At 33.2% G+C, this 27596-nt stretch overlaps 1 protein-coding gene across 1 annotated transcript in view; it reads right to left on the bottom strand.

Moving 5' to 3' along the window:
- EPHA6 (EPH receptor A6) overlaps positions 1 to 27596 on the bottom strand; it is a gene marked incomplete at both ends in the record, with an annotated part of 842065 nt that overhangs the window by 480977 nt on the left and 333492 nt on the right. Inside the window, 2 exon segments of the mRNA XM_081301897.1 lie at positions 1509 to 1844; positions 15815 to 15970. Coding sequence (XP_081158023.1) covers positions 1509 to 1844; positions 15815 to 15970 — 492 coding nt within the window.

Genomic DNA, 27596 nt, shown 5'->3' with positions numbered 1-27596 from the left:
ATTTGGGTTGAATTGTGCACATCCTTCTTCCCCTTAAAATTCATGTAGAATTCCTAAACTTCAGCACCATATGTAGATATAGGGCATAAAGAGTAATTAAGGTAAAATGAGGTTCTGTGAGAGAGACGTAATATCTGACATGTTTATAAGTAAAGTATATTAGAAAAATCTTGTGAAGGTGTGTGAGAAAATAGTCACCTTTATATATACCAAGGGAGAAGCCTCAGAATGAAATCAACCCTGCTGAAAACTTGATGTTGGACTTTGAGCCTACAAAACTGTCAGAAATAAATGTATACTTTTTATGTATATATAAATGTATACTTTTTATGTACATACACATACATATACACACACAGTATGAATGTTGTATTTTTATGTTGTGTTTGCTATTACTTTCCCTAGCAAACTAAAATGGTGCATAAAACTAGTTTTGTCTTTATAAATTTATATCATATCCATGTGCTCATTTATAATACCTTTCATTTTAGGAGGTGTTGGGACTGAATCCAAGTCCTCATACATGCTAGGCAAGCATTCTACCACTGAGCTCAATGTATAGCCTTATTCATAAAACCTTCTGCTGTATGGTAATCACTCCTGTATTCATATAATTTGTAAACACACCTTAAAAAAGTTTCCTTTTTATATCTGAAGCTTTTCCTATATCATGTTCAAAAATATTATGTATACACATAAAAGTCATGAAAGTTTTTGTGGTTGACAACAGCATAATAAAAAAATTATAGGGTTATAAAGGGAATATTTAATTGAATTTATCAGATTTTTAAATCAGTTTATTTTTCACTATAAACAAACAGCATTTGCATATTCTATATATATAACATTTATATATGCATACTGTGTGTATACACATATACATACACATATATACACACACAGTATGAATTTTTGCTATTTTTTAGAGTGGATAAGGCTGGCTGGAATGCTTTTACAATACATAGAAGACTTGTAATTAAAATAACTTCTTACTATTTGCTTTTTTTGACATGGAAAAGGAATAGCAGCATGAGAGGCAATTAAAATTCAATTCATTTAATAACATTATTTATGACTGATGTTTGATGTTTTATGGACTTATTAAAAGATATTGTCATATGATTATATTAAAAATAAATACATACATATTAGGGAGAAGCATTTTATCTTATTAACCTTATTGCTAAGAAGAATTTTGAAAAATATCATTGTTTGTGTTAAGAACAAGAACATAAACCAAAAATTCTTGTTTTGTCCTGCATAGCATATATGTTTGCATTGTGCCTAGGGTGTAGGTCCATCAGGGATACTGTGCATAAAAAGAAATCATGAATCTTTTTAAAAATGTTTTTTAATTAGATATTGATAGACTTATTTATTTATTTATATGTGGTTCTGAGAATCAAACCCAGTGCCTCGCACATTGCTAGGCAAGTGCTCTACCACTTGAGCCACAACTCCAGCCCAAGGAATTATGAATCTTTTGAGAGAATAGCATTGGAACTTACCATCTTGATCCGTAGTCACTGTAATAGCTGTGAACGGTTTGGGAGAAAAACTCAACTCGGAAACTCCATTCATGGCTTCTATTTCAAAGGTGTAATTCACGTGAGAAACAAAGTCAAGTACTACCACGGAATTGTTGATCAGGCCAGTGTGTCTTGGGATGAAGCGGAGTCCTCCACCACAGTCCTCACACTGGCTGGGGTCTAAGCCACATTTCTTACAGATTACACTGTATGTGAGATCTTTCCTCCCTCCTGTATCACTTGGTGGGCTCCATTCCAAAATAAGGGCTGTTTCATTGATGTTAAAAACCACATTCCTAGGAGCTGAAGGTGGCCCTAGAGAAAAGCAATTAAAAAAAAAAAAACAAATGTACATGTATAGGACAATCAATCATGCTGCTAAATTGAAAACTTCATCAACAAGTATTTGTTGGTCTTTTATAGCTCTTTCTCTAATAGAAATTATAAAGATTATATGATTAAACATATCTGATTATGCCTAATGAGGAAAGAGTCTTTAGAAGGTGAAGGCAGTCTGTAGTCTAACTTTGGGTGTATGAATTCCAAAATTTAATGCCAAATATAGCAAATCTCCAAAAGATATGGTAACTATATTTCTCAAATTTGCTAACTGAAGAATATAAAACAAAAATTATTTTTAATTACATGATGGCTTCAATTATTATCTTACTAAATATATCATTAACTTCAAAATTTGAAAAATTAAAAACATGCACATGCATAATACATGGTGTTCAGATTTTCAATCTTCATACTATGGCTACTATGTAGCTAAAACCTCCATTTATTACCTTTAACAATCACTCAGCTTCTGTTCTCCAAAGATTGAGAATAAATGAACATGAATTTAGAGAGGGCAGAAAATGAAGAAGAGAAATGGAAATTGGGGCAGCAGAAACCCTTTATGATTGCCTTGCCTATTTGAAGATATATAAGCATAATATGGCAGGGGTAAAAAGGAGCTATAAATAGTATATGGTCAGGGTGGGGATGTGGCTCAAGCGGTAGCGTGCTCGCCTGGCATGCACAGGGCACTGGGTTTGATCCTCAGCACCACATAAAAATAAAATAAAGATGCTGTGTCCACCGAAAACTAAGAAATATTTAAAAACTCTCTCTCTCTCTCTCTCTCTCTCTCTCTCTCTCTCTCTCTCTCTCTCTCTCAAAAAAAAATATATGGTTACTAGACCTTTAATAAACACAAATAATTATGTCACTAAATGTCTGCCCCTAAAAGAAACATGCACAATTCTCTTATCATAAAGCAGCCTAAACCAAACTGTCTAGGAGTGAGCGAGCATTTTCTTCCTCCCTAGTTTTCCAGACAGATCACACTATGTAGAATCCTTAACAGCCTTTCATTAGCCCATCCTTTTAAAATTATGCCAATAATCATTTAGACTTATCTGAGTCCTTCAAACTTCAGTTTCCTATCATTCACTGATCATATATTACCTGAAGGTCTACTCAGTGTCAGACACTGTGTTAAGGGCTGTGTGTGAAGCACCACTGAATTCATAGGCTGTGAGAGCAGAGCTTACAATTAATATTTTAAAAAATAACTCACTGTATAAGTGGCTGAACAAACAACATATTTGTGCCATAATTTGAAAGGATTTGTTTTAAGAAATCTAAATCAACTCTCTAAATTTCTGTGGCCAAGAAAATCTACTTAGAAAATGGAAAAGAGTTCTTCTGCAACATGCTCTCTAGAAATTAGAATTTTGCGTAGGCTTCTTTTGAAGATTTCAAGCTATAGTCATTCATTCATTAAATAAATATTTGTTTAGTGACTACTATGAGGTAGATACTATGCTAGATTTTCAACTCCAAGTGGTAAAACATGGTAGACTTTATTATTTCTTTTTATTTACATTTAATGGACTGGTTAGATAAACATATGTATATAAAAACAAATGAAATGCAAATTATTAAAAATATAATCATAGAAATTAAAGGACAGGAATTAAAATAAAAACTTTCAGAAGGACTCCTACTTTTGGTAACATTCTATGGAAGCCCTGTAAGTGTGAGGGGAAGGGTGTGCAGAAGAATGGGAGGAGTGTTAGAAATTAAAAGGCTATCATTTTCTGTCAGGAAAGATCTTTAAATAGTCATGGGACTGGCAGAAAAGCAATGTGGCTAGAGTATGTGGAATGAGTTTTACGGAACAGGAAAAGGCTATCTTATGCTGGACTACTAAGCTCACTGAAATGAACATGGAAATTTTCCTATGCACAACAGGAAGAAACAGATTTTATGCATGGAAGGAATGTGTTTTAAGAATAACATTTCAACTGCAATGGTCTGAATAAGAGGGGAAACAGCAGTGAGATCTGTTACTCAGAGTTAAAGTAGCATAATATTAGCTATAAATCCATGTGATTGGCTTTGAAGTATGAAGAAGTGTTATATTTTCCTTTTTCTTTCTGCTAGATCCTCATTTCAGCAATCTGTAGGATAGGTTCCTCAGCCACCTGTATTCATGTTATCCACAGCTAGACCTAGAAATGTGATGGGTAGTGTTTCTAAAAGGTGCTGGGTGTCTAGATTTATGCCATTTTGTATTTCAGAGGGTTTAGAGAAATGCCCGCCTCCAATAAGGAAAACATGGAGAAGTTAATGAACTTGAGCACAAGTGCAAAAGTGGTTTTTACCTTCAACCTAGATTTATGCCTGGGAGATAAAAATTCATTATCATTATCATAATAATGTCTTCCTACAGAATGACATATTCATATTGTTGGTTTTTCCTCTTATTTATAATGGAAAACATGAATTATTATTAACTTATATCTCCACGACCAGGGAGAATGTTATCAATTATCTTATGGGTGTCTACAAGTATATAACCGTCCGCCTGGAGATACTTAGAAAAAAACAGAAAGACCGACACCCCTCTTACTCAAGGGCCCTCATACCAATTTGCATGACGATTAAATAGCTTTTTAATTGCTGTTAAATTATGCCAGCTAAACTGTGATTTCATGCAAATATTAAGCTGTAATGACATGCAGTGAATCATTTACTAAGATTTAGAACTTGGAACAAAGAGAGACAATTAATTCTAATCCTCAGATTCACTAAATTATGTGTCACTGGGCTTTTATGAATGTGGCCTGATTGCTTTGTTATCATTTATAAATTATACAAAGATTATGTGACATGTTGAAAAAATAACCTGGCAGAAATAATCCTTTTGGAGACATCTGTATTAAAAACTCTCAGGGATTTCCTCATGTGGATTTTTTTTTCTTTAACAAAACAAACAATTCACCTAAGAAAAACATTCTCCACCCTTCACTCTGCAGACTAACTTTACAAGAAAAATGGCAAGTTTTCTAATTTGTAACTAGCAAGTTTTCAAACTCCTCATACAATAAGTCTAACTGCATTACTTCTATTAGTTTATCTATGATGTTATTTTCTACTAGTGTTTCTACTAGAAAACACGTTTTTGCTTCAATTTTGATTTCCTCTTAACACTTCTAAAGAATAAAGAAATAGTATTTTAACAGTGAAACTTATGAGAAGCTTCCAGCAATAGTGTCTCTTCCCTGCTCAGGAAAGCCTCTGGCATGGCAGGCTCCCATCTTCCTGAATAGCAGAAACCAATCATACATAATTTTTATTCCATTTTATTTTGTTTTCAGTTTTTATGTAAAATTTAAAAAACATAAATGTGTTCCTCAAATATATCTGTACAGTGTGTTTAATCCCAAGTGACACCAAATCAAATTGAGTTCGGTGCTTGAGTAAGACTCCACTGGCAGACTGATGCTTGAGACAAAATGTAACAAAATTGCTTCACTTTGTTGACTCTACCATTTCCACAACATTTGTTCATGAGATCTTATTTTCCCAAAACAACTGGAGGGATACTAGCACTGTGCAGAACATCCTTAAATAAAAGCTAAATCAGGAGGAGAACAAGCTTAAGGGTAATATCTCAGATACTGCTTCACATGGTGTAAATTTATATTTTATGTTTATAATTATAAAATATATTAACTGATAAATGGGCCTTTTTCATATTAACTGAAAAAGTATTGTTCACATTTTTAACTCTATTGCTAATGGTGGTTTGCTGATGCATTTTTTGATCTTAAGAACAAAAAAAGTTTTCATCTGAGGATAGAAAGTTATGAAAGAGTGTTGCTTTTAAATTCTATTTGACCAGTTCTTAAGTTACTAGCTTCATTAGTTTAATGACAAACCAGGAAGCACTGGTACAGTTTCCTAATAGAAAGCAAATTTATTCATGTTTGAGCTTATGAAGGAGGTATGCTAACCTGAGTCAAAGAAATGTTAAAAGCACATACTGAATTATCTAAAAATGTTTAGGTAAATACTTTTGCAAATGAATAAGACTGTAGTATTTACCAAAGGAAAGTAAATACATTGGTACAAATTTAAAAAGTATAATCATAGACATTAATATTGTATTAAAATATGTTTATATGTTTACAAAAAGACACAATTTAAAACATTCACCCTTTGTGTCACTATTAATTTTAACTTTTATTTACAGTCATATTGTAAATCTAAACATGCTTTAAATCTAATCTTTTAAAAATGTATCTAAAAGAATCATTTGTAAATAAAATTTTGTATCCTCCCCCTCTAAACCACTTCTTGCTCTATGTATAATTTATTTTTTAATTAGATATTTGGAAAATTATGTCAATTAATGACAAAACTGAAACTCTAATGTGGACACTATGAAAGAAGTATATCCATTCATTGAGGTTAATATATAGGTACAAATATTATGTGAAAGTAATGAATCTATTTAGCTTAGAATGATACATCACTGTTTTACATTTAGATTTGTTTTTAAACTCTACCACATTGTGTTCTGCCTAGAGACAGAATGTGTGGCAAATAAATATTAAAAGTATTTTATGTAGTTCTTTTATTTCAAGTATTGTCAAATATGAATTTTTAAAACACAAAATCAGTAAGAATTATTTTTTTCTTAGAAGAGACACCCTTAATAATCCTTAGAGCACTTAATAATTTTATATATGAAAGACCAATTAAGATTTAAGTTTTCAAGGTAAATATTCCTCAAAATTCAGCAGCATGTATACTTCATATCCTTTGCATTCTATGTAAAAAAAAAAAAAAGATGGCTTCTCATTATCTTCAATATATTTATACCTACTTTCAGTAAATAAATAAATTTTTTATCCATTAGTGTTCTAATAGTACCACGATTAAAGATTTGTATGATTTTTTGATTTTCCATTATTCCTAAAATTCATAATTAAAGAAAACAAATATAAAAAAAAAAACAAATAGACAAAGTATCATTAATTTCTAAAATAAGATCTAAACTACTCAGTTTTATATGTAAGTGTTCATAAGTAGGCCCTGGCCATTTCTGAGCTTCTTATCCCCTTTGTCTGCTTCTCAATGCTTCTACACATGGTGTTCCTAAATTGCTTTTACCTCGTTTTGCTTTGTGGGAAACTCCTACTGATTCTTCATGTTTGGATTTAGGTGCTACCCTCTTTATGAAAACTCCCTGCTTCCTAAGGCAGAATTGGTCACTTTTTTGGAGGGGAAACTAAGGACTGAATCTAGAAGTTCTTAATCCTCAGCCAGTTTTATTTATTTTGAGACAGGGTCTTACTAAGTTTATGAAGCTGTTTTTGAACTTGTGATCCTCCTGCTTCAGAGCCCAATCTACTTGGATTACAGGCATGTGCCATTGCGCCTGGCAGAATCACTTTTAAACCTGTTAGGCATGTATTCAAGAAACATAGCTAACTCTAAAGAGTACATTTGGTATTTTCTGTGATTTATTTTGTTGAATCATAATAACCCTATCAAGTAGCTGTAAACCTTCTCATAATTTTAGCAAATAATCTAAATATTAAATTTAAGTACTTGCATTAATATTCACAAATTGATGATCCAGTTGGATCCAAAGGTAACATGTACTTTTAACTAAAGGAATGAATAATATGCATGGTTACATGTAAACCTCCAAGAATTATATTTCAAAGAGTACAAATTTTAACAAATATTGGAAAGCAGAGAGTTCAAGTTTAGAATCTTTGTAAGAGTCTTGTATTACTGATTAAGGGTAGTGCTACATGATATGGAAATCAATAGCAAAATATTTTAATCTTGGTGAACTAATAAACACCCATAACAGAATGGGCAGCTACTATCTTGCTCTACCCATTGCCACTGAGGAACGAATAAAATCTTCCAAAAATTCATTTCTGTAGACACTTGAAAACTTGAAAAGGAAATATTTGTATCCCCAAATTTCTACATCATAGAGTATGTGCATAATTATAACTTGAAAAAATTCCAAAGTGGTAGTTATAAACTCAACTTATAAATGTAGGAAAAACAACAACATCCTACATCTTAATACTAGCCTTTGTAAAATTATGCATGCTACCATGTGGTTCATGTATCACCCATTCAAGCAGTTGTACTTTTTTATTTCAGTTGAGAAATGGAAAATCAAGGAGCCAAAATGGTTTCCTTCATGCGAAACTTGAATTTACAAAAGAAAGGAAAGAAAAATAAATAGAGAGATGGGGGGTGGGAACAGACATAGCACACTGAGCTAGGGTGTATGTATTGTGAGCATCCTGTATTCACCATAAAGTGGGGGACCTAAGTAGAGCAGCTGACAAGTGGAAAGAACTCCTCTCCCGCTGCATCTAAACCACTATTTATTCTACTCAAAAGAAGAGTGAGAGAATAATGACTTTCTAAAGTGGCCAATTATTCCAGCAATAAGGGAGCTATGCTTTACAATGTTAGCTTTAGAGCAAAAGTAAATTGAAGTTTTACGCTTTCTTCACAATCACTGTCATTGTATATCAAATACAAAGACATGGATATTTGCCTGTGTATTAGGAATGAAGTTGCAAGAAATTGTTTTTACTCACAAGGCATTTGATTACATGTTTAGATAATCACAATAAAACAAAATCCTTAATGGTGTGCATAAGAATTATGCACACATTTGATTTATGTTTTTTGTTTAAACTTTTCTAAGTAACATAAATTTTTGTTAAATAAATGAATCTTCCAGTACCAAATAGTAGCTTTTTTTTTCTTTTAAAGTTACTCTATTAATTTAAACATATGAGAAATATCAAGGTAGAAATGCTCAGATCATGGAATTACATATATTTTTTCTAGTATCTCACTCATTCACCCTTGTATTCTTACTCCATTTCTCTGTATCTTTTCAATTTCAGCCTTTTCTGCATGATAAGTACTTTTTTAGCAACTCTTTTCATTCTACTTTGTTTCTCCAACTGCAGTGAGTATTTTTCCTTTTGGCCTGAAAAATCTTAGATGGTTATTTTGATAAAGGATTTCTTGGTAAGCAGCAGGGTCTCCTGTGCTCCAAATAGCTCTCAGAAACCACCATAATTGACTGGGAACTGATACTTCAGAGGGTCCTCCATAGCTCAACCCATAAGTACAGAGCATATATTAAGGAGTCACCTGAGAAATAAGGTGAAGAGTGTAAGAAATAGATTCAGATATAAGAGAAGACATTCCACATTTTAGTTTAAATTTCTTATTCCTAATTTCCTCTGCATATCTTTTAGTTCATGCAAATGGAATATAATGAATTATCTTTTTTTTAAAGAAATGGGTTCAAATCTACAAGCATGCTGTTGGTGAAAGTGCTCATAAGGACTGTTTCAGAGATGCATATGTAGTTAAAGGAGAGATGGAGGCAGACTGAGCCTTGACCTTGTGTTTTTTTTTTTTTTTTTATTGAAGTACAATTTGGGCAAAGAGCATTGGGGTTTGGGCAGTCTTTATTTAGAAATGGGAATATGATCAAGTTTTCGAGTTGTTCTTTGTTTTTGTTTTAAATATAGTAGTAATTAATTATATGGAAGATTATTTGGGAGAGTTAGAAGGATACTTGCCAGTAGATTAAATTAACCCAATAGAGAATCAAAGAATTTGACTAATTCATGAGCTAGAAACTGATATGAAGGAATGGAGAGATGATATGCTAAAAAGGAGAAATGATAGAACATGTCGGGGGAAGCAGCAGGGGAAATGTTTATGCTTTGGAAGCATGACCAAAGGAGGATTAATTGGGATAAGAAAAAAAAGAGCAAGGGTAGATGAGCAAGTCAAGGTAGAAAGCAATGAAACAGGCTTTGGCAGGTTAAGCTTGAAGTTATTAGTTTTATCATCAAATATTTAGTGCCTCCTATATGCCAGTTGTTATTCTGATTGCAGAAGATGCAGTTTAGAAAGAACATCTCTGAGCCCATGATCTTTGTCATCAAGTGTGGAAAGAATGACACTAAACAAGTGAGCAAGTTTATAAATAAACCAGGTGTTTTTCAAAGAATTATATAATCCACATATCATAAGACACAATGACAAAAAAAAGAATAAGTAGAATGGATTCTATTTTTGAATGGGTGGTCAAAAGGTGCCCATGTTAAGAGCTGATATGTGATCCTGAATAGCTAAAAGAAAACACTCATAAGAAATCTTATATAGAACGCATTCAAGTAGAAGAAACCACTTTCAAAAAGGAAAATAAGCTCAGTATCTTTGAAGTGTAGTGGCTTAATAAACAAAGGGAGTATGGAGTGATACAAATTCAGAGGGGTGGGCTGGCTTCCACAGATATCAAGGTCATCAGATCCCATAATCAGTTGATGAGAAGACTTTGGATTTCAGGAGAGAGGACTGCGATGTAGATAAAAATATGAGCATCACTAATCTATGGATGGATTTGAAACCATGGGAGAGAAAGAGAATATGTGTCAAGAATGTGAAGAAGGGAACAAGAGGAGATCCAATATTTAACAGGTGAGCAAAAGAAGAGAAATCATCAAAGGCAACAGAAAAATGCTCATAAAACTAGGAGGGTGAAATGGAGTTGCAATGTTTTAGAGTAAAAGAGAAGACACATTTTCCATGAATAGAGTGATCAGCAGAGTTAAATGTCATGAATAATGGAGAAAAAGAGTTTCTGATACAAAATGGCAATGGACATCATTGGTGATCTTCTTAGATGTTTATAATGGCAGGAATAAAAATCCAGCTGCAGTAGAGTGAGAAGTAAGAGTCTAGATGAAATAACTTAAGAGAATATTAAAAGCAAAAAGAAAGCACTAAAGTGACTGCTTTTCCAAAGTGTTTGTTTTAGAGGAAAGAAAAACCAAACCAGAAGCATTTTTAATGATAGAAATTTGTGCATTGTATGTTGCAAGGAAGGAGTTAGTAGAAACAAAAACTTAAGACAAGAAATGAGTAATAACAGCCAGGCCGACAGAAGGTTGAAAGAGCAGCTCACTCTCACAATCTGAGAGATTAGACATGAACACAAGACATTTAGTTTTCAGATTGCAGTCATTTGAAATACATAAAATGCATTATGTTGATAAATCACATATATGTCTCAGATTTACAAAACCAAAGAGATAATAAAAGTCTTAATTGTGAAATCACATGCCCTCTTGTACTAGAAAATCTGGGGTTATTGTTTTTTTTTAGGGAGGCATTGGGAAACAGGTATTTTAGGGTTTTCAGTCATATCCATTATATGTTCACCCACTATACCTATCATTGGGGTAAACACTAGTCAGTGCCTAGGAAAATTTTTTTTGTACTGGCAGTGAGATAATGAGAATATAGTAAAGAAGAAAATAGAGAGGGGCAATGGGCACTTCCCTTGTCTCCAATCTTAAGGAAATTTACTCACAAAACATCTGAAATCCATCTGCACTGTGGGCATGTAATCTATCCTGAACATTCCCCTTGCTTGTGGGAACACTGTGGCTTTCCTTTTCTTTTTCTTTTCATTTATTAATATTCTGTGAAATCACTGTTGAGAAGAGATTCTTAGAAAAGCCATTAGGCAGGGGGAGGCAAAGAGAAGTCTGATAGTGGGGATTGAATCCAGGGCTTTGTGCATGCTAGGCAAGCACTCTACCACAAAGCCACGTCCGTCCTGGGCCCTGTGACTTTCCATTTTATCTTGCCCTCCACTCTCGCCACTACTGAAGTGCACATGGGTAATAAAATGTCCAAATCCTGTCCATTTAATCCTCCAACTTATTTCTCTGGAATTGGAAAATAGTATGCTGAGGCCATTGTGGCCCTGAGGTTTACCACCTATGTGTGAAATCTTTTCCTGCTAGGCCATTTATTGGCTAAATGTCATCCATTTCCAATATTTTGGTCTTTAATTAAAAATATATAGTAACCATACATTCAAAAATCTTAGTTACCTTTCTCCTGCCCCAGCACTAAGGAAGAAATGTTTACTTTTAAATGTTTACAAGGTTCTCTGAAAGCAATGTTTTAAATGCTATAGAGACATAGGATCTGGAAGTTAATGGAATTTGTATCGATTAAAATTTGGCTATTGTTTGCATTTAATGAAAAACAGGAATATTTGATACCTTGTTGGATTCTCAGACTCAAAAGTTCTACATCTTGCTATATTTACCGTGGACATCTTAAGTCCAATTGTTCAATTGTGGGGTAGGGTACTTAGCCATGAACAGGTGGATAGGGGAAAGGACAATGAAGGACAACTGAAAACCACAGGAGCCTTAACTTACAGACAAGTATCTGGAAGATGGCACCTGGTATATCAAAACCTCCCCAACCTTAATTAAGAAAAACTACAGTTTCCCAGTTTCCAGACCAATCGAACGTGTCATCATTATCTCTTGTAGCCAAGTTTCCAGGACCCTCCCTTATTAGAACTATGTCACAATCCTTAAATCACCCCAATAGGCAAAACATAAAGACCTTACAAAAAAAACTTGATGGTCCTATTCAAAGTATAGAATAAACCAATTAAAAAGATGGAAAATTAGATAAAACAGGGGACTCAGTTTTCTTAAAAATTCCAAAATTGTGAGCACCATATAATCCTCTCTTTAGGTGGTCTATGTAATTCCTATTCTGTAAGGTACACTCACATCTTAGTCTATTAAATTTTTCTTACTATTCTGTGTTTCACTCAAATTCTTTTCTGTGGAGTCATGAGAATCAGCAAGGACAAGAGTGATTGCCCACACTCTGCAGAGTAGGCCCCAGCCTTATAACACAATGACCTCTTAATGTTTTTATTTTATTATTTTCTTCTTCACAATCTAATCATTTAATTTTTAGGAGACAGGATGTGTTTTGGAGTTCATGGTCCTTGCTTATTCTACATTTATTGTAGGTGTCTCAGTATTAGTCAGAGTATAAATCAGAAAACATTAATGGTTCCAGATAGGCTTAAAGACATAGAGCTTAATATATCTTGTGAATGGGCTTAAAAATTGAGTATGTTCCTGTTTTTAGATGGTAGGAATAGAAATTATGGAAGCTGTGAGCCCAGCATAATAGTCTCAACATAAATTAGTATTCAACTATTAAATACTTTATTAGAAACTTTTCAAAATAGGTCATCAAGTAACAACTTACTTTAACAAACATTTATGTGTATGTAGAATCTGCTACATGCAAAGTATCATTTTAAGTACTTTTCAAATAACTTAATAATCATGACAGTAGTAAAAGGTATATATTGTTATCACTATATACAGTGCAACTGAGATTAAGAGAGACTAAGTAATTCGCCCAACTTTACCTACCTAATAAGTACCAAGATTCACTCTCAGATAACCTAGCTGTGAAAGGAAGTGCACTTACTATATACACTATGCTATGTCTTTGGTAAACAAGTGAAAGAAGTCCTCAAGGAAATAACAGAAGAGGCTTGAGAAGAGATTTTTCTATGGCTGAACTAGGGAAACCTGATTAAGGTTCCCCATTTCACCTTTCTTTGGAGGTTTTTTATTTTGATCCCTGATGACAATTTAGGAGGCAGCATTTGCCCTGGCTCTTTGGCATAAAGTTTGTTTGTTTGTCTGGCTTTGAGCTGATTATTTTGAGAAATTGCAGCTATAGGAAAAGCTCTGAAAACAGAGTTACTCTTTCCTAAGGAAAATGTGCATTCATATGGAAAACCTCCTTTTGTAAGGGTGTCTATCTTTTGGGGAAGATAAGGATGACTAAATCATCAGATACTCTTACCCTAAGGAAAGCTGTGACCTAAACTTACATAACAGACTTGTCTTCTGATGCTTACAAGCACCTGCCCCATATTGACCCCTTCTAATACCCTGCATTCTTGTTTCAGTTAAAAACGGCATTTTAGCCTGAATCAATTCCACTTGTTTAACCTTTGCTTTTCTCTTGTTAATCTATCTTATGTTACAGAGGTCTGTCATTGCTGAAATCTATGAGAGAGAGAGAGAGAGAGAGAGAGAGAGAGAGAGAGAGAGAGAGAGAGAGAGAGAAAGAAAATTGTTTTTCTCTCCCCAATAGCAAAAATGGCACACTGTTCCCTATCTAAAGCTCTGCCCAAAGATGACAGAATCATAAATTTCTTTGCTTCCTCTTAGTCTGACCAAGGCAGGGTAGCATTTTTAAACTGTAATTTATACTATCAAGCATTAAAAAAGGAAATAAAGAAATGATAAGCTGATAAATACAACTATATGATTCAACAATGAATTGGATAACTTTCCAGATTCATGTACATTGTTTGATCCTATATTTATATCCTTAGGTAGTCTCTCCACATGATAGCCTTACCAGCTACCTACTCTACTATACCTTGGAAGGATTCTATGAATGGCAACCAATTGATGCCCTCAATTTATGGCCAATAAATAAATAAATAGAGAAGATTCTCCTCTGTCACTCAGGAGACTTTGCTCAGTGTCCTACCTAGGTTTTGAGGAATGCTCATCTCACAGGAATGCAGCTGTTTGAAATAGTTCCATATAGCTAAGCTGGAGTGTGTTGTCCACAGTATAATACAATAATATGCAGTAATATAAAAAAGGGATTACACATCTTTACTAATAAAAAGTTTTTCTGTTAAAACCTATCTTCACAATTAAATGAGAACCAACAATATTCAGAATCTTTATTTTATTTCTTATAAATTTAAAATACCTTCTCTGAAAAACAATCTAAGTAGTTATTTCTCAGGTTTTAATTTTCTGAAGAAACAAGCCTTTCAGTATTTATACTCAGAAAGTAAAAATTATCGCTAATGAATGTGTTGAATTTTTATTAAATATACCTGCAAAAACTTTTTTGGGGGTTGGGTACTGGGGATTGAACTCAAGGGCATGCAGCCACTGAGCCACATACCCAGCCTTATTTTGTACGTTATTCAGAGACAAGGTCTCACTGGGTTGCTTAGTGCCTTGCTATTGCTGAGGCTGGCTTTGATCTTGTAATCTTCCTGCCTTAGCCTCCTGAGATGCTGGGATCACAGGCGTGCACCACTGCACCTGGCTGCAAAAACATTTTTCAATGAAATCTATAGTAATCCAGACAAATCTATCAATGGCATCAGTCAAGTTCAAAAAATGGACCATCTCCATCATTGTCTCTAAAGAAAATGTGACATTACATGATTCTCAATCTATTTTTGCTCCTGTGGAATTACATAAAAGAAGAAACATTTTGGTATCAATTTATCACTATGAAAGTCAAGTTTCACTAAAATAACTTGTTTATGATTTTAATAAGTTTTTATAACTAAGGGGTGACATTTTCCTTTTGCCTCACCTAGAAATTCATTAATACATCCATTTCTAGTTTATAATTAATCCTCAAATATTCCACAATACTTGAATACTAGAAGTCAACAAATAATTTTAAATTTTAGACACAAGCATTAAAATAACCTCACATTTAGATTTAATATTCTATTGTCTCTAACCAAAAAACTGAAGAGGAAGTGTGAAGTGAAATGTGGAAAAACTTAAAAAGTATATTCTTTTAAAGAAAAGAGCTTTTCTGCATAATAATTACAGAGATTTTTAAAGTTTCCTCTGGATTCTCCCTCATACATAAAACTTCATAATCCTACATTGGTGTGCCTTAAAAAGGTCAAAGCAAAGAACAGAGGTTTTATTTATAATTTCTCATGTAGTCTTAAACTACTGAAATTTCTTAAAGACAGATTTTTGGTTAGGGAAAATCTGCAGGGCCTCATGCCAATTCTGGTATTTGTATATTGAGGATCAGTATAAATTTTGAGGAATAAACACTTTCTTTATAAGTTTTTGAAAGCAACCATGCTGAAAAGGACAGCTTTTTCCTTGACTATTATCAAAGACAAATGGCACTGATGATACAGGATTTTGTACATTCACTTATTTTTTAAAAATTTCAGATAAAGAAATCCAAAGGGTTGGAAACAGGATGTGCAAATCCAAAATGTAGAGACTTACTGGTACATGCCATAGAAGGTGGATCTTTTACAGCTCGGAAGTAACCCTTTTCACACTGACAAACAGATGTTGCTTCCATGTAGGTTAAACTATGCGGAGGGCATTTAGAACACTTTGTGTTACCAGCAAAGGCTTTATAGAATCCTGGTCTGCAAGCTGTAAAAGCAGAAGAAACAATTTCTTTTTAGTTATTATGCTAGAGTTCTTCTGTACAACATATTTTAATTTATACATATTTTAGACATCAGAGTTCAGCATCATAGATACACAGAAAGGCCAATATATATGTTACTAATATGTGTAATTAGCTATTCAATGTTAGTATCACAATCATGACATATTTTAGCTGAGGTTGCTTTGTAATTTTTAAAAGTGTACCTAAGGCATGTATTGATTCAGCCTTACATACAAACATGCACATACACACAAAACATCAGTGCTTACCTAATTGAGAAGATGCCCATTTTTGGCAGTAAAAAAGATGATTTTGTAGAGTTTGGGGAGATGGCATTAAATAACTAAATCATATGGTTCAAGAGTACTTAGATTTTCATTCCCCCTCATTCTTTCTAAGTATGCAAGGACAAAGCCCCAGTTTGGCTTGATGTGTCTGTTAGTAGTTAGATTTTCTTTCATGGTGGCTGGGGCTGTGAATCAGTGGTAGAGCACTTGCCTGGCATGTGTGAGGCACTGGGTTCAACTCTCAGCACCACATAAAAATAAAATAAATGTATTGTGTCCACCTACAACTAAAAAAATACACATTATTATTTTTTTCATTTTTGTATGGTAGAACTATGTTATTTTTGATAGTTTGTTTACTTTTATTAAAATATTTTAAATGATCTATTAATTTAAGATAACCATAAATTATTAATTTTACATAGTAAGAAGTTATTCAGTATTAGTATCAATAAGCAGTGGTGGCATATGAACACCAACATCAGTCTCTTCTCTAACTTCATGACAAGGTAGTGCTAAAAAGTTAATAAGAAAAAGGACTGTGTCACCAAAATATTTCTCTAAACCTGTGGAAATTCAGAGTATATACATAATAGGTAACCCTGCTCACATTTTTCATAATTAAAATTTCCTTAAAAGCCTGCAATTTCTAAGTTTGAATTTATTATAAAGGATTATTAAGAAAACATATCATAAAATTTTCAATAAAACATACTTATTTATATTTTTTCATTAAATAAATATTCTCTACTTAATTATGCAATTTACCATTCCAACTGTTTGGGTTTTTATTAATTTCCAAATAATTTCAAAAGTGGAACCTCTTGAAAAACTTAAATAATATCTTTAAGCTATTACAATATTAAAAATCTAATAAACCAATTTAAAGAGATATGTATATCTAAATGGAGAGCTTGCATTCAGAGCATTCCAATGTTATTTTTAATATCACTTAAATATTATTTTAAAGACAGATAAGAAATATTTCCTTCTTTTGTCAGCTCTTCAAATTTTAGCCATAAACACTGTTTATTATATAAAGTAGTATGCTCTTACCTTAATTTTTATGCCAACAAAAATTTTATTTATTCATTTGCAATAACTAATACAAGATTTTAAACATATACATCTTATATGAAAGGTTTTAAGCTAATATGCTATTTCCTCTTAGAATTTTCTTCTGTGCATAGAGAAAAGCTTGCTTCTGCCACAGAGAGCATATTAGAAAGCTTGCTTTTACCAACTGCTCTTATCCAACTATGCATAAGACTTCCTCTCTCCTTATATCCGGTCTTCTTTTTAAACAACATAGTATCAGTGAAGCTTCCTTGCATGATCCCCTTTTTAAACTGCAACTCCTGCTACACCATACCACAATATTCCATATTACCCTTCGCTTGTTTTTCTTGCTTCCAAATGACTTAGAAATACCTGACACATGACATATTTAATTTTAGAAACCATTCCTCATGAGGATGTGAGCTCTATTAAACAGAGATTTGTGTCTGTTTTATTTACTGAAGTGCTTCTCCAGGGCTTAGAAGAGTGCCAGGCATTCGAAGCCCTCTATGAGTATTGGACAATAAATGAATGAGTTGCTGAGGGGCTCCCTTAATTTCCATAAATTCACCATGCTCTTTTTTCTGCTTTGAGCCTTTTCTTCTGTTGAAAAACCTCTCCTCTATCACCATCTTTTGACCCACCTGTTTTGCTAACTCCAGGTCAGGAGTTAGGTCTCACTTCTTTAACAAAATTATACTTAACTTCCTAGAAAAATTTAGTTTCTCAATAAATCTCAGCCATTTCCATCCACATTAGTTATTCTTTGGCAAATACTTATTGGATGGCTGTAAGCTCTGGGAGAACAGGTTAGCATAGTGCTTAGTGCACGTCATATAGTAGGTGCTCAATATATAATTATTTAATTGAACTGGACAGTGTATGATTACTCTGTTAACTAAATTTCTGTAGAGAATCATACATGTGAATTCAGTGCACACTGTGATCATGGTACCATTATCTTAACTATAAATTTATAATTTTTTCCTTGCTGAATCATTACATAATAAGTAAGAGATAAAAGTAGTTAGTATCTTGAAAGTGATTTAACTATGACAGAAAAAGGATAAATATTGCAAGGTGACCTAGCTATTTAAAAATCAGATTTCCATTTCAAATTATCATCTATGCGTATTTGGATTTTCTTGCTACTGCACACATATACATATATGTATTCACACAAATAATTCTGCTGACAAAATCTTAAAATACCATTGTCCTAGGCATTTATATTTTCTTTATATAGCATACATTAATAGTATATAACCTAAACCTCATCAGCTCATACCATAATAGATCATAACTGTTTTATTGCATCTGTAACCTTAAGTTCCTGTGACTGCCACAAAGCAGAAATGGGCATTACAATTCTAGTATTTACAATACATAGCAGATTGCAAGTATATATTTAGTTTTTATAAATGCTTGAAAAATTGAATGAGTGAAATGAATAAATGCTGAGTTTACTAACTCTGTGAGATCACAAGAACTTTATTTGGAATTAGCATTCTGTGTATCCATTTGGTTTGGTTTTGCTTGTATTTCTGCTAAAAATGGGATATCAGTACTTTCTGAAAATTTTTCACTGCACTTTGATATACCCTTTATTCTTTCTGTTACTCCCTTGTTTCTGTTTATAAGGTATGTAAGCTTCTGCTTCCAGAGAGCAACATAAACAAAGCACTTCTTGGTTGATTGCTTGCAACCAAGATAAGAAAAATTCCCAACATGTGTCAGTAGTGTACAGAATACTGTTGGAAAGTTAAAAGTTACCTGATGTGGCAGTTTTTTGCTTCTTTTATAAAAAGCTATACAGATATAGATACTCAGCTCAGTCCTTCATTGCCTACAATGATTCTAGTTATTATAGCTTCTCTCCACAGTAATATGAATCTATAATTTAAATCCACATCTCTAGGACTACTACATTCATCTAAGGTCTACCTGTCTCTATTTTGTCCCTGTTCAAGTCCACTCCACAGTTAACACAGGTTACATTTCTAAGTATGAAGAAGGACCATTTTGCTCTATTTTCTAAAGCAGGAATTGCAAATCATTGTTATTTGGCTAAATGTGACTCAGTACCTGATTTTGTACAGCAAATATGTATAATTTCGAGATAAATTTGATTTTTGGCTCTTGATATACATAGCCTAAAGTATATGCTATATACTCCTTTATAAAAAAATACCAATACTTGGTCTCTAGAATAGAGTCTAAACGCTAATGTTTAAATTTCTTCAAAGTTAGACTCACATCTATTTTTCTAAACTAACCTTCCACTGCTATAAAATTTTAGTCTTGCCACTTCTCATATTTACCATACTTTTTTAAAGATTTTTTTTAGTCATTGATGAGCCTCTGTTGTGTTTATTTATTTATATGCAGTGTTGAGAATTGAACCCAGTGCCTCACCATGCCAAGCAAGCATTTGTCACTGAGTTACAATGTCATAATATTTAACAGCTTTATTTAGATATAATTGTTATTCAAAAACTATAAAGTGTACAATTTGGTAAATGTTGATGTATGTACACAACTGTGAGACATTACCATAATCAATAATCCAACAATTCCAGGTTTCCTTGATTCCCTTAACTTTTACCTATTTATATTTTCAGATTAAAAGTAAGTTCCATGTAGGTAGTACACTCCTGGGTCTGAGGTTTTCTATTTTTTTTTTTACTATTTTATATTTTGTTTTATATTTTATTATTATTATTTTATTTATTTGTCCTACTTAATTGTACATGACAGCAGAATGCATTTCAATTCATCGTACACAAATGGAGTGCAACATTTCAATTCTCTTGTTGTAAGTGTAGAGATGCAGCATTCATGCAATCAGAGGTATACCTAGGGTAATGATGTCCATAACATTCCACCATCTTTCCTACCCCCATAACCTCTCCTCTTCCCAATATAAAGTTCCTCCATTCATCCCATGCCCAACCTCCAATCACAGATCAGCAGCCACTAATAAGAGAAAATATCCAGCCTTTAATTTTTTAGAATTGGCTTATTTGGCTTAGCATAATATTCTCCAACTCCATCCATTTACCTACAAATGCCATTTTTTTATTCTTTTAACACTGAGTAATATTCCATTGTGTATATATACCACTGTTTCTTTATCCATTCATCTATTGATGGGCATCTAGTTTGCTTCCACAGTTTAACTATAGTGAATTCAGCTGCTATAAACATTGGTGTGGCTATGTCGCTTACTATTCTTATCTTAAATCCTTTGTGTATAGAGCGAGGAGTAGGATAGCTAGGTAAAATGGTGGTTCCATTCCATTTTTTTCTGAGGAATATCCACACTGCTTTCCAAAATAGTTGCAAAAATTTGCAGTCACACCAGCAAAGTATGAGTGTAACTTTCCCCACAACCTCTCCAATACGTTTTATTGATAACTGCCATTCTGACTGGCATGACATGAAATCTTAGTTTTTATATGCATTTCTCTAATTACTAAAGATGTTGAAAACTTTTTCATATATTTGTTAATCACTTGTATATCTTCTTCTGAGAAGTGTCTGTTTGGTTCCTTAGCCCATTTGATTGGGTTGTTTGTTTGTTTGTTTGTTTGTTTTTGGTATTAAGTTTTTTGAGTTCTTTATATATCCTGGAGATTAGTGCTCTATCTGATGTGCATGAGGTAAAAATTTGCTCCCATACTGTAGGCTCTCTCTTCATCTCATTTTTTTTTCTGAGAAGAAGATTTTTAGTTTGAATTCATCCCATTTATTGATTTTGTTTCTGGTGCTTTAGGAGTCTTGTTAAGGAAGCCAGGGCCTAACCCAGTGTGATGAAGATTTTGGCCTACTTTTTCTTCTATTAGATAGGTGTACAGTCTCTCGTCTAATTGCTAGGTCCTTGGTCCACTTTGAGTTTTGTGCATGGTGAGAGAGAGAGGTTTAATTTCATTTTGCTGCATATGGTTTCCAGTTTTCCCAGTATCATCTGTTTCCTTGATTCCCTTTACTTTTACCTATTTATATTTTCAGATTAAAAGTAAGTTTAATGTAGGTAGCATATACCTGGGCCTGAGGTTTTTCCTATATTTGTTTTTAATCCAATCTGTCAATCTCTGTCCTTTAATTGGAATCTTTGTACTTAGTGCGATTACTGACACAGGTATGCAATAAATCTATCTTGGTATCCCTTTTCCAATTGTCCTATTTGTTTAGTATTCCATTTGCCTCTTTCTGCCTTCTTTTAGGATCCTTGCATACATTTTATGATCACTGTTATCTCCTTTGTTGGTGTGTTCATTAGCAAAATTTGGGTGAATACACACAGAGAACCCAGCAGCTCTCTGAAGCTCACTTTCAGAACAGCATTGTGTTATCTCCATACTCCATATTGTGAAATCTAGGTTCCTTCCTTTTCTCCTTAGAGTATCAGATCTGTTCTCTCAATCCACAATACAAGGAGAGAACCTACCAGTGTTTATCAGGGTCCTCCCTCCCTGTGCTACATCCTGAAAATCTTCTCAAGATAGTTAAGTGAAACAATTCTGGAGCTCTCCATCTTTTTAATCTTCTTTCAGCTATCTGATATCTCACATCTTAAAGTGACTTTTTCATATAGTTTTGCATTGGCTTTCTTTCAGGTGTTTCTTTCAGGTGTTGTATATTAGTCCATTCTGGTGACAAAAAAAAATCAGATAACTGAGTTAATCTAAATTATTATTCTTCTAAGTCTCTTTTTCTTCCATAAGTCAGTCTTTCTCCTATCTACTACACTTAGTTTCCCAAAGACAAAATCTAAAAACTTATTTTGAAGTACAGTGCAATACTATGACCATCAATGAGAATGTCCAAGGTGAAAGAATATGATAACAATGGTTGGTGAGGGTATGGGTCAACATGAACTCTCATATAGCTGTGGAAGTTTAAGTTGGTACAACTACTTGGATAATTGGCAGAATCTATTGTAGATGAACACAGACATATGGTTAGATAGACTGATTCCACACCTCATTATATTCCCAAAGAAAAGCTAGCTCAAAATGAAAGTGGCATTTCTAGTATAACTAATTAGAACAAATTAAAAAATGAATGCATTTAGTCATACTAAGTTCCACTGCTAAGTATCATTTTGCTACTTGATTTTCATCTTATGAAAATTGTGAATTTATATTGACAGATAGACCTTCCTCACCTTGTGTGTTGTTCCTTTCCTTTACCTCTTGCTTTATACTTACTAGAGTAAATCTTCTGTATTCCTTTAGTCTTATTAGTGAAGTATACTAAAGTATCCTAAAGGAATATGATCAACCAACCATATTGAAAATAAGCTTATACCGTAATTTCTTCACATACAATTTGCAATGAGTATATTCAATTCAGAATAATTAAATTATAAGCAAATCATTATTTATAATATATTTATGAAATGATTTGATTTTTTATTTCATTGTACCTACTGATAAATGTAGCAAGAATAGCAGAAGAATAAATTCTATGCACTTTAGAAATGGTGAATCTATAATATCCAAAAAATAAATATTCTCACAAACTTGTTTTATTCATACTTTATTTTAAAAATCAAATGACTAGGCTATATATTGCTAGCAGTTTTCTATTCCTATCCCCATTATCAGAGACCTGGAAGACAAAAGACCATAAGAAATCCCAGTTGGCATATCAGGCTGTGCAGTTCTTACCATTTGATGAAATATTAAATTGCACCTGTGTGGCAGGAACTGATATTTATATAATCAAACGCCTTTCCCTCATTGGTATTCTATAGGTTATAAGTTTCGATAAACCTGAATGACTTATCAGTTAAATATGTGTATTATTATCTGTATTACTTTATACTAGAATTCATGAAAGAAATTTAACAAATAGTCAAAGGCAGTTTCTTGTTGTTTTCCTAGATGCTGCTGTACAATTGTGGAAGTTAAATTTCACTGTCATGTTAAGTAGAGAAGAAAACAGGTTAAGGAATTGAAAGATAAAAAGAAAATATCTCCAAAACTTGAGGGTAAACAAGCATAAATATTTTGTTTTCTCAGAATATTCTACAAACAACAATAGAAAGAAAATCTTAAAGTCACAAAATAAAGTCTATAAATAATAAGCATGTGTACTGTGCTTTAAAATATTCAACCTAACCTTCCTGGAATGGGTGGGTGGAGCACTATAAAGACAACATGAGAAAATGTATACATAAGTATCCTATTATTAATTTCAGTTTCCTGTTACTGCCACAAAACAAATGTTTAAGGTGAACTTTCTCTTGTATAGAAAAGCCATTAGACCTACAGAAATATACTGTAGGTTATATATGACTTTCATCATTAAGAATTAAAGAAAGAAGCTCTGGTTTGGGGCCACACATACTATACTCTCTTTTTCCTATTTAACTATAAAATCTAGGCATGATATACTGATCAGCTATTTAAGGATTCTGAAAAGTTACTACACATAGACATATTGAAGATGAAATTTTGAAGTCCTGCTGAGCTGGTGATGAGTTTACTGTTCCTCTCTCCCTTCATCCCCACTCTCCTTTACATACCCCTTACCATACCCTGAATAAACTGAGGCCACAGAGATCCAGGACAAGCAAGCTGATTTTGCTTCAGAGTGGAAATCAGAAGTTCTAACGCTCAGAATGTGAAAATCTCTACTCCCCCTTTTTCTTTTCTCCCTAGCTATGGCCTAGCCCTAAACCAATCAGAGTAGTGGTGATGGCCAATAACGGAAACCCACGGGAACCAAAATTCTAAAGGATGGATACCTTCTCTGTTCACTGAAACTGTGGTTACAAGAGGGCTGAGTCAACCTCCATCACATTTATTTTTCTCTCTGTATTGGTCTCCTTTGGTCCTGGATTTGGAGTTAGTAGCAGAAGTGCACAATCAAGTAAATGAAGCATCAGCCTTCTAGCCAAGGGATTTTTAAAGAGGAAATATGGAAAAGCAGAAATATTCAGGAGAACATGAAGAGAAAGCATGTTGGGAAAGCAATCCCTGAAACTACCAACTCCTGAACTTACTCCTAAACTGCATCTATGTCAATCTGATTCTATTTAACATACCAAATAATGAAGAAATTAACCAAAAAATGGAAACTAGATAGATTTCGGACTAACATTGAGGATTTAAACATTGATTAGGTAAAGAAGAGGATACCAACCTAGAAATCATACACTGTTTGTGGCTTCTTATTACTATTTAACACATTAACTTATAAAATAAACAGGGACATTATACATACAAATATTGGCAAATCTAGGTAAGCTGTTACTAATAAGAACTTTGTATACAGTGTTTTAATTACCCTTATAAAAACTGACTTCAAAGAAAAATAATGTGGACTTTGAGAACAGATTACAGGTTTTTTATTTCTGTTTCTGTATTTTATTAGCTCTCACTTCTAGGAACTTATTTTTCTGTGCATCAGTTTTCTCATTTGTAAAATAGGTGTTGTGGTCTGAATGTTTGTGTTTCCCTTCAAACTCTATGTTGAAGTCAAAATCCCCAACAAGAAGGGAGGTACAAGATCAAGGTACTCCTCGCTTCCATATGAGGACAGAATGTGAAGATGGCTAATGCAAACTAAGAGGGATGCTATGAACAGATACAGGTCTGCTGGCACCTGAATCTTGTACTTCTAAGACTCTGCAACAGAAATATACCCAATCTATGATAAGTGGACTAAGACAATGGTACAAATGATAGAACCCAACTCACAGGTTTTTGGGAGGACTTAATAAATGTAATATGAAAAAGGGATCAGAAATGTATACATTTGGCTACTTAAGATCAAGAGATCTTAAGTATTGTACTGTGAAAGACTGTGCTTTCCAAAAATGGCCTCAACAGTATCATCCAAACTATATACCTGCTTTTCTGATAATGTCTCCGAGACATTCTTTTCACAAGGAAATAATACCTATCTCTGTTGCTTCCTCTTGAATCTGGTATACATGTGACTAGAGTGAAATGACTCTATATGACATCCTATGATTCTTTGGGATGCTTACTTTGAAAAACAGGCCACCATTCCAGGATAAGGGTCAACCAGCCAGGGAGAGGACCATGTGGAGAAGAACTTAGTTTCTGGGCTCACAGCTCTGGCTGAGTTCCCAATAGACAGCATCATCAATTTTCAGCCAGGTGAGTGAGCTATCTGAAGTGTGGTCCTATAGGTTTTCTAGACCAAATACTCAAGCAGATTATCCATGGGGATGAAATGAGTTACTCTTGTTGTACTTTGGTAAATTTATAGATTTGTAAGCAAAATAAATGGCTGGTGTTATTTTAGGGATTAGGTTTGGGGATGGTTTCTTTTGTGGCACTAGGTAACCAGGAAACCTGTTCAAGGCCATATGGTAAGAGGGTCAAAATTAAAGCTGACCACTATTATAATCCATAATCTTCATTGTCACCATAAGGTGCATTAGTGTTCAGAACAGCATGCATATTTTGTAATCTGGGGCAGGAATGAAGTGAATCACATTTTTAAAAGGACAACTGATGATGGTATTTAATTATAAATAACTGTTAAAATGAAAGCAGATTTCTGTTATTTGATAAATATGGTTCTAACTAATGGTTTTACTTTCTGCTAGTCACATTTGTTGAGAAGTAAAAGTTACAAAAGAAGTAAGCAAGACATACTATACAACTTTGAATTAAAGAATAAATTCATTATAAAGTGAATTGTATGAATAGGAACATTTTAACCAAACTCACTCAATACTGTCAAAATCTCAAGTGCTCTGTCTTTTCAGTAAAGTTTGACATACTATCTTTTGCTGGTTTAGTAACAAACTTACAATCCATTCTTCAATTTGACAATTGTGAATGTCACGCTGTCAAATATTTTTGGTATTTCTATAGCTGATTAGTACATTATAAATTTTACTGAATAAGCAAAGCATACGTTTTGTTTCATTTTAAAAATTTATGTTACTGGTTCATTATTCATAAACATGGAGTTCATTGTGATACATTTCTATAAGTAAATATAATAATTTTGTTGATTTAATTCCCTAGTATATCCTCTTTCCTTCCTCTCCTCTTAACCTGATGTTCTTCCTCTATTATACTATTTTCCCCTCCATTTCCATTAGATCACTTTTTAAACCTTTTTTCTCTCATGCTTCCACATGTAAGAGAAAAACATAAGCCCTTTGACTTTCTGATTCTTGCTTATTTCACTTATCATGATGTTCCTTGGTTCCATCCATTTACCAACAAAAGACATAATCTCATTATTTATGACTGAAAACAAAGCTCCATGTACACCACATTTTTTATCCATTTATCTCTTGATGTACATCTAGTCTGGATCCGTGATTTAGCTACCAAGAACTGGGCTTCTATGAACATAGAAATGTAATAATAATGTAATAATAATCTGGTTGCTTATCTTCCTATTTGCACGCCTTTAAATTTCTTCTCTTGTTTCATTGTTCTGGCTAAATTTTTAAGTAATGTATTGAATATTCTATGAGATTGATTTAACATACAGTATTTTTACGTCTGAAGTATCTTTACTGATTTATTTAAGTCTGGGTAACTTATCTACGTGAGAGAAGTGTGTTGAAATCCCCAGTATTACTGTATTAGGATCTATTTGATCCTTTACATTGAGTAGTGCTTATTTCATGTACTTACACTCACCAACATTTTGGTCATAAATATTTCTTATTGTTAGATCTTCTTCTTTGATCGTTTCCTTTACCAGTGTGAAATAAATATTTTTTTTCTCTTCTGATTAATATTTTTATTGAAATGTGCATTGTTGGATATGAGTCCACATACTCTGGCTTGCTTTCAAACTCCATTTGAACAAAATATCCTTTCCTATCTTCCACTTTTAGCCTATGGATGTCTTTGTCTATGAAATGAATCTCTTCCAAACAACACACAGTTGGGTTTTTTTTTTCAATCCATTTTCCAGTCTATGCTTTTTATTTGAAAAGTGGAGCCCATTTATATTCAGTGTATTATAGACAGAAAATTAATATTTTCTAATGTTTTGATTTATGTTTAAATTCAGTCCTAATTCTCATTTGCTTAACTACTCTTCATTGAGAATTTTCCTTTTGGGAGCTCTGCAGTTTTTTCTTATGGTCTCATTTGTGTAGTATCTTTTATTTTCTTTAATTTTGGATTAGTAGGCATGAATATTTTTAGTTTATTCTTATTTTGGGGGTTTTGATTTCTTCTGCAAATCTGAAAGACAACCCTGCTTGATACAACAATCTTGGTTAGGTGGTGTGTTTTTTTTG

The sequence above is a fragment of the Spermophilus citellus genome (genome assembly GCF_964194105.1).
Source record: "Spermophilus citellus genome assembly, chromosome: 7".
NCBI classification, from domain to species: domain Eukaryota; kingdom Metazoa; phylum Chordata; class Mammalia; order Rodentia; family Sciuridae; genus Spermophilus; species Spermophilus citellus.
Note: the sequence above shows the minus strand (reverse complement) of the source record. Positions and strands in the feature narration are given on the sequence as shown.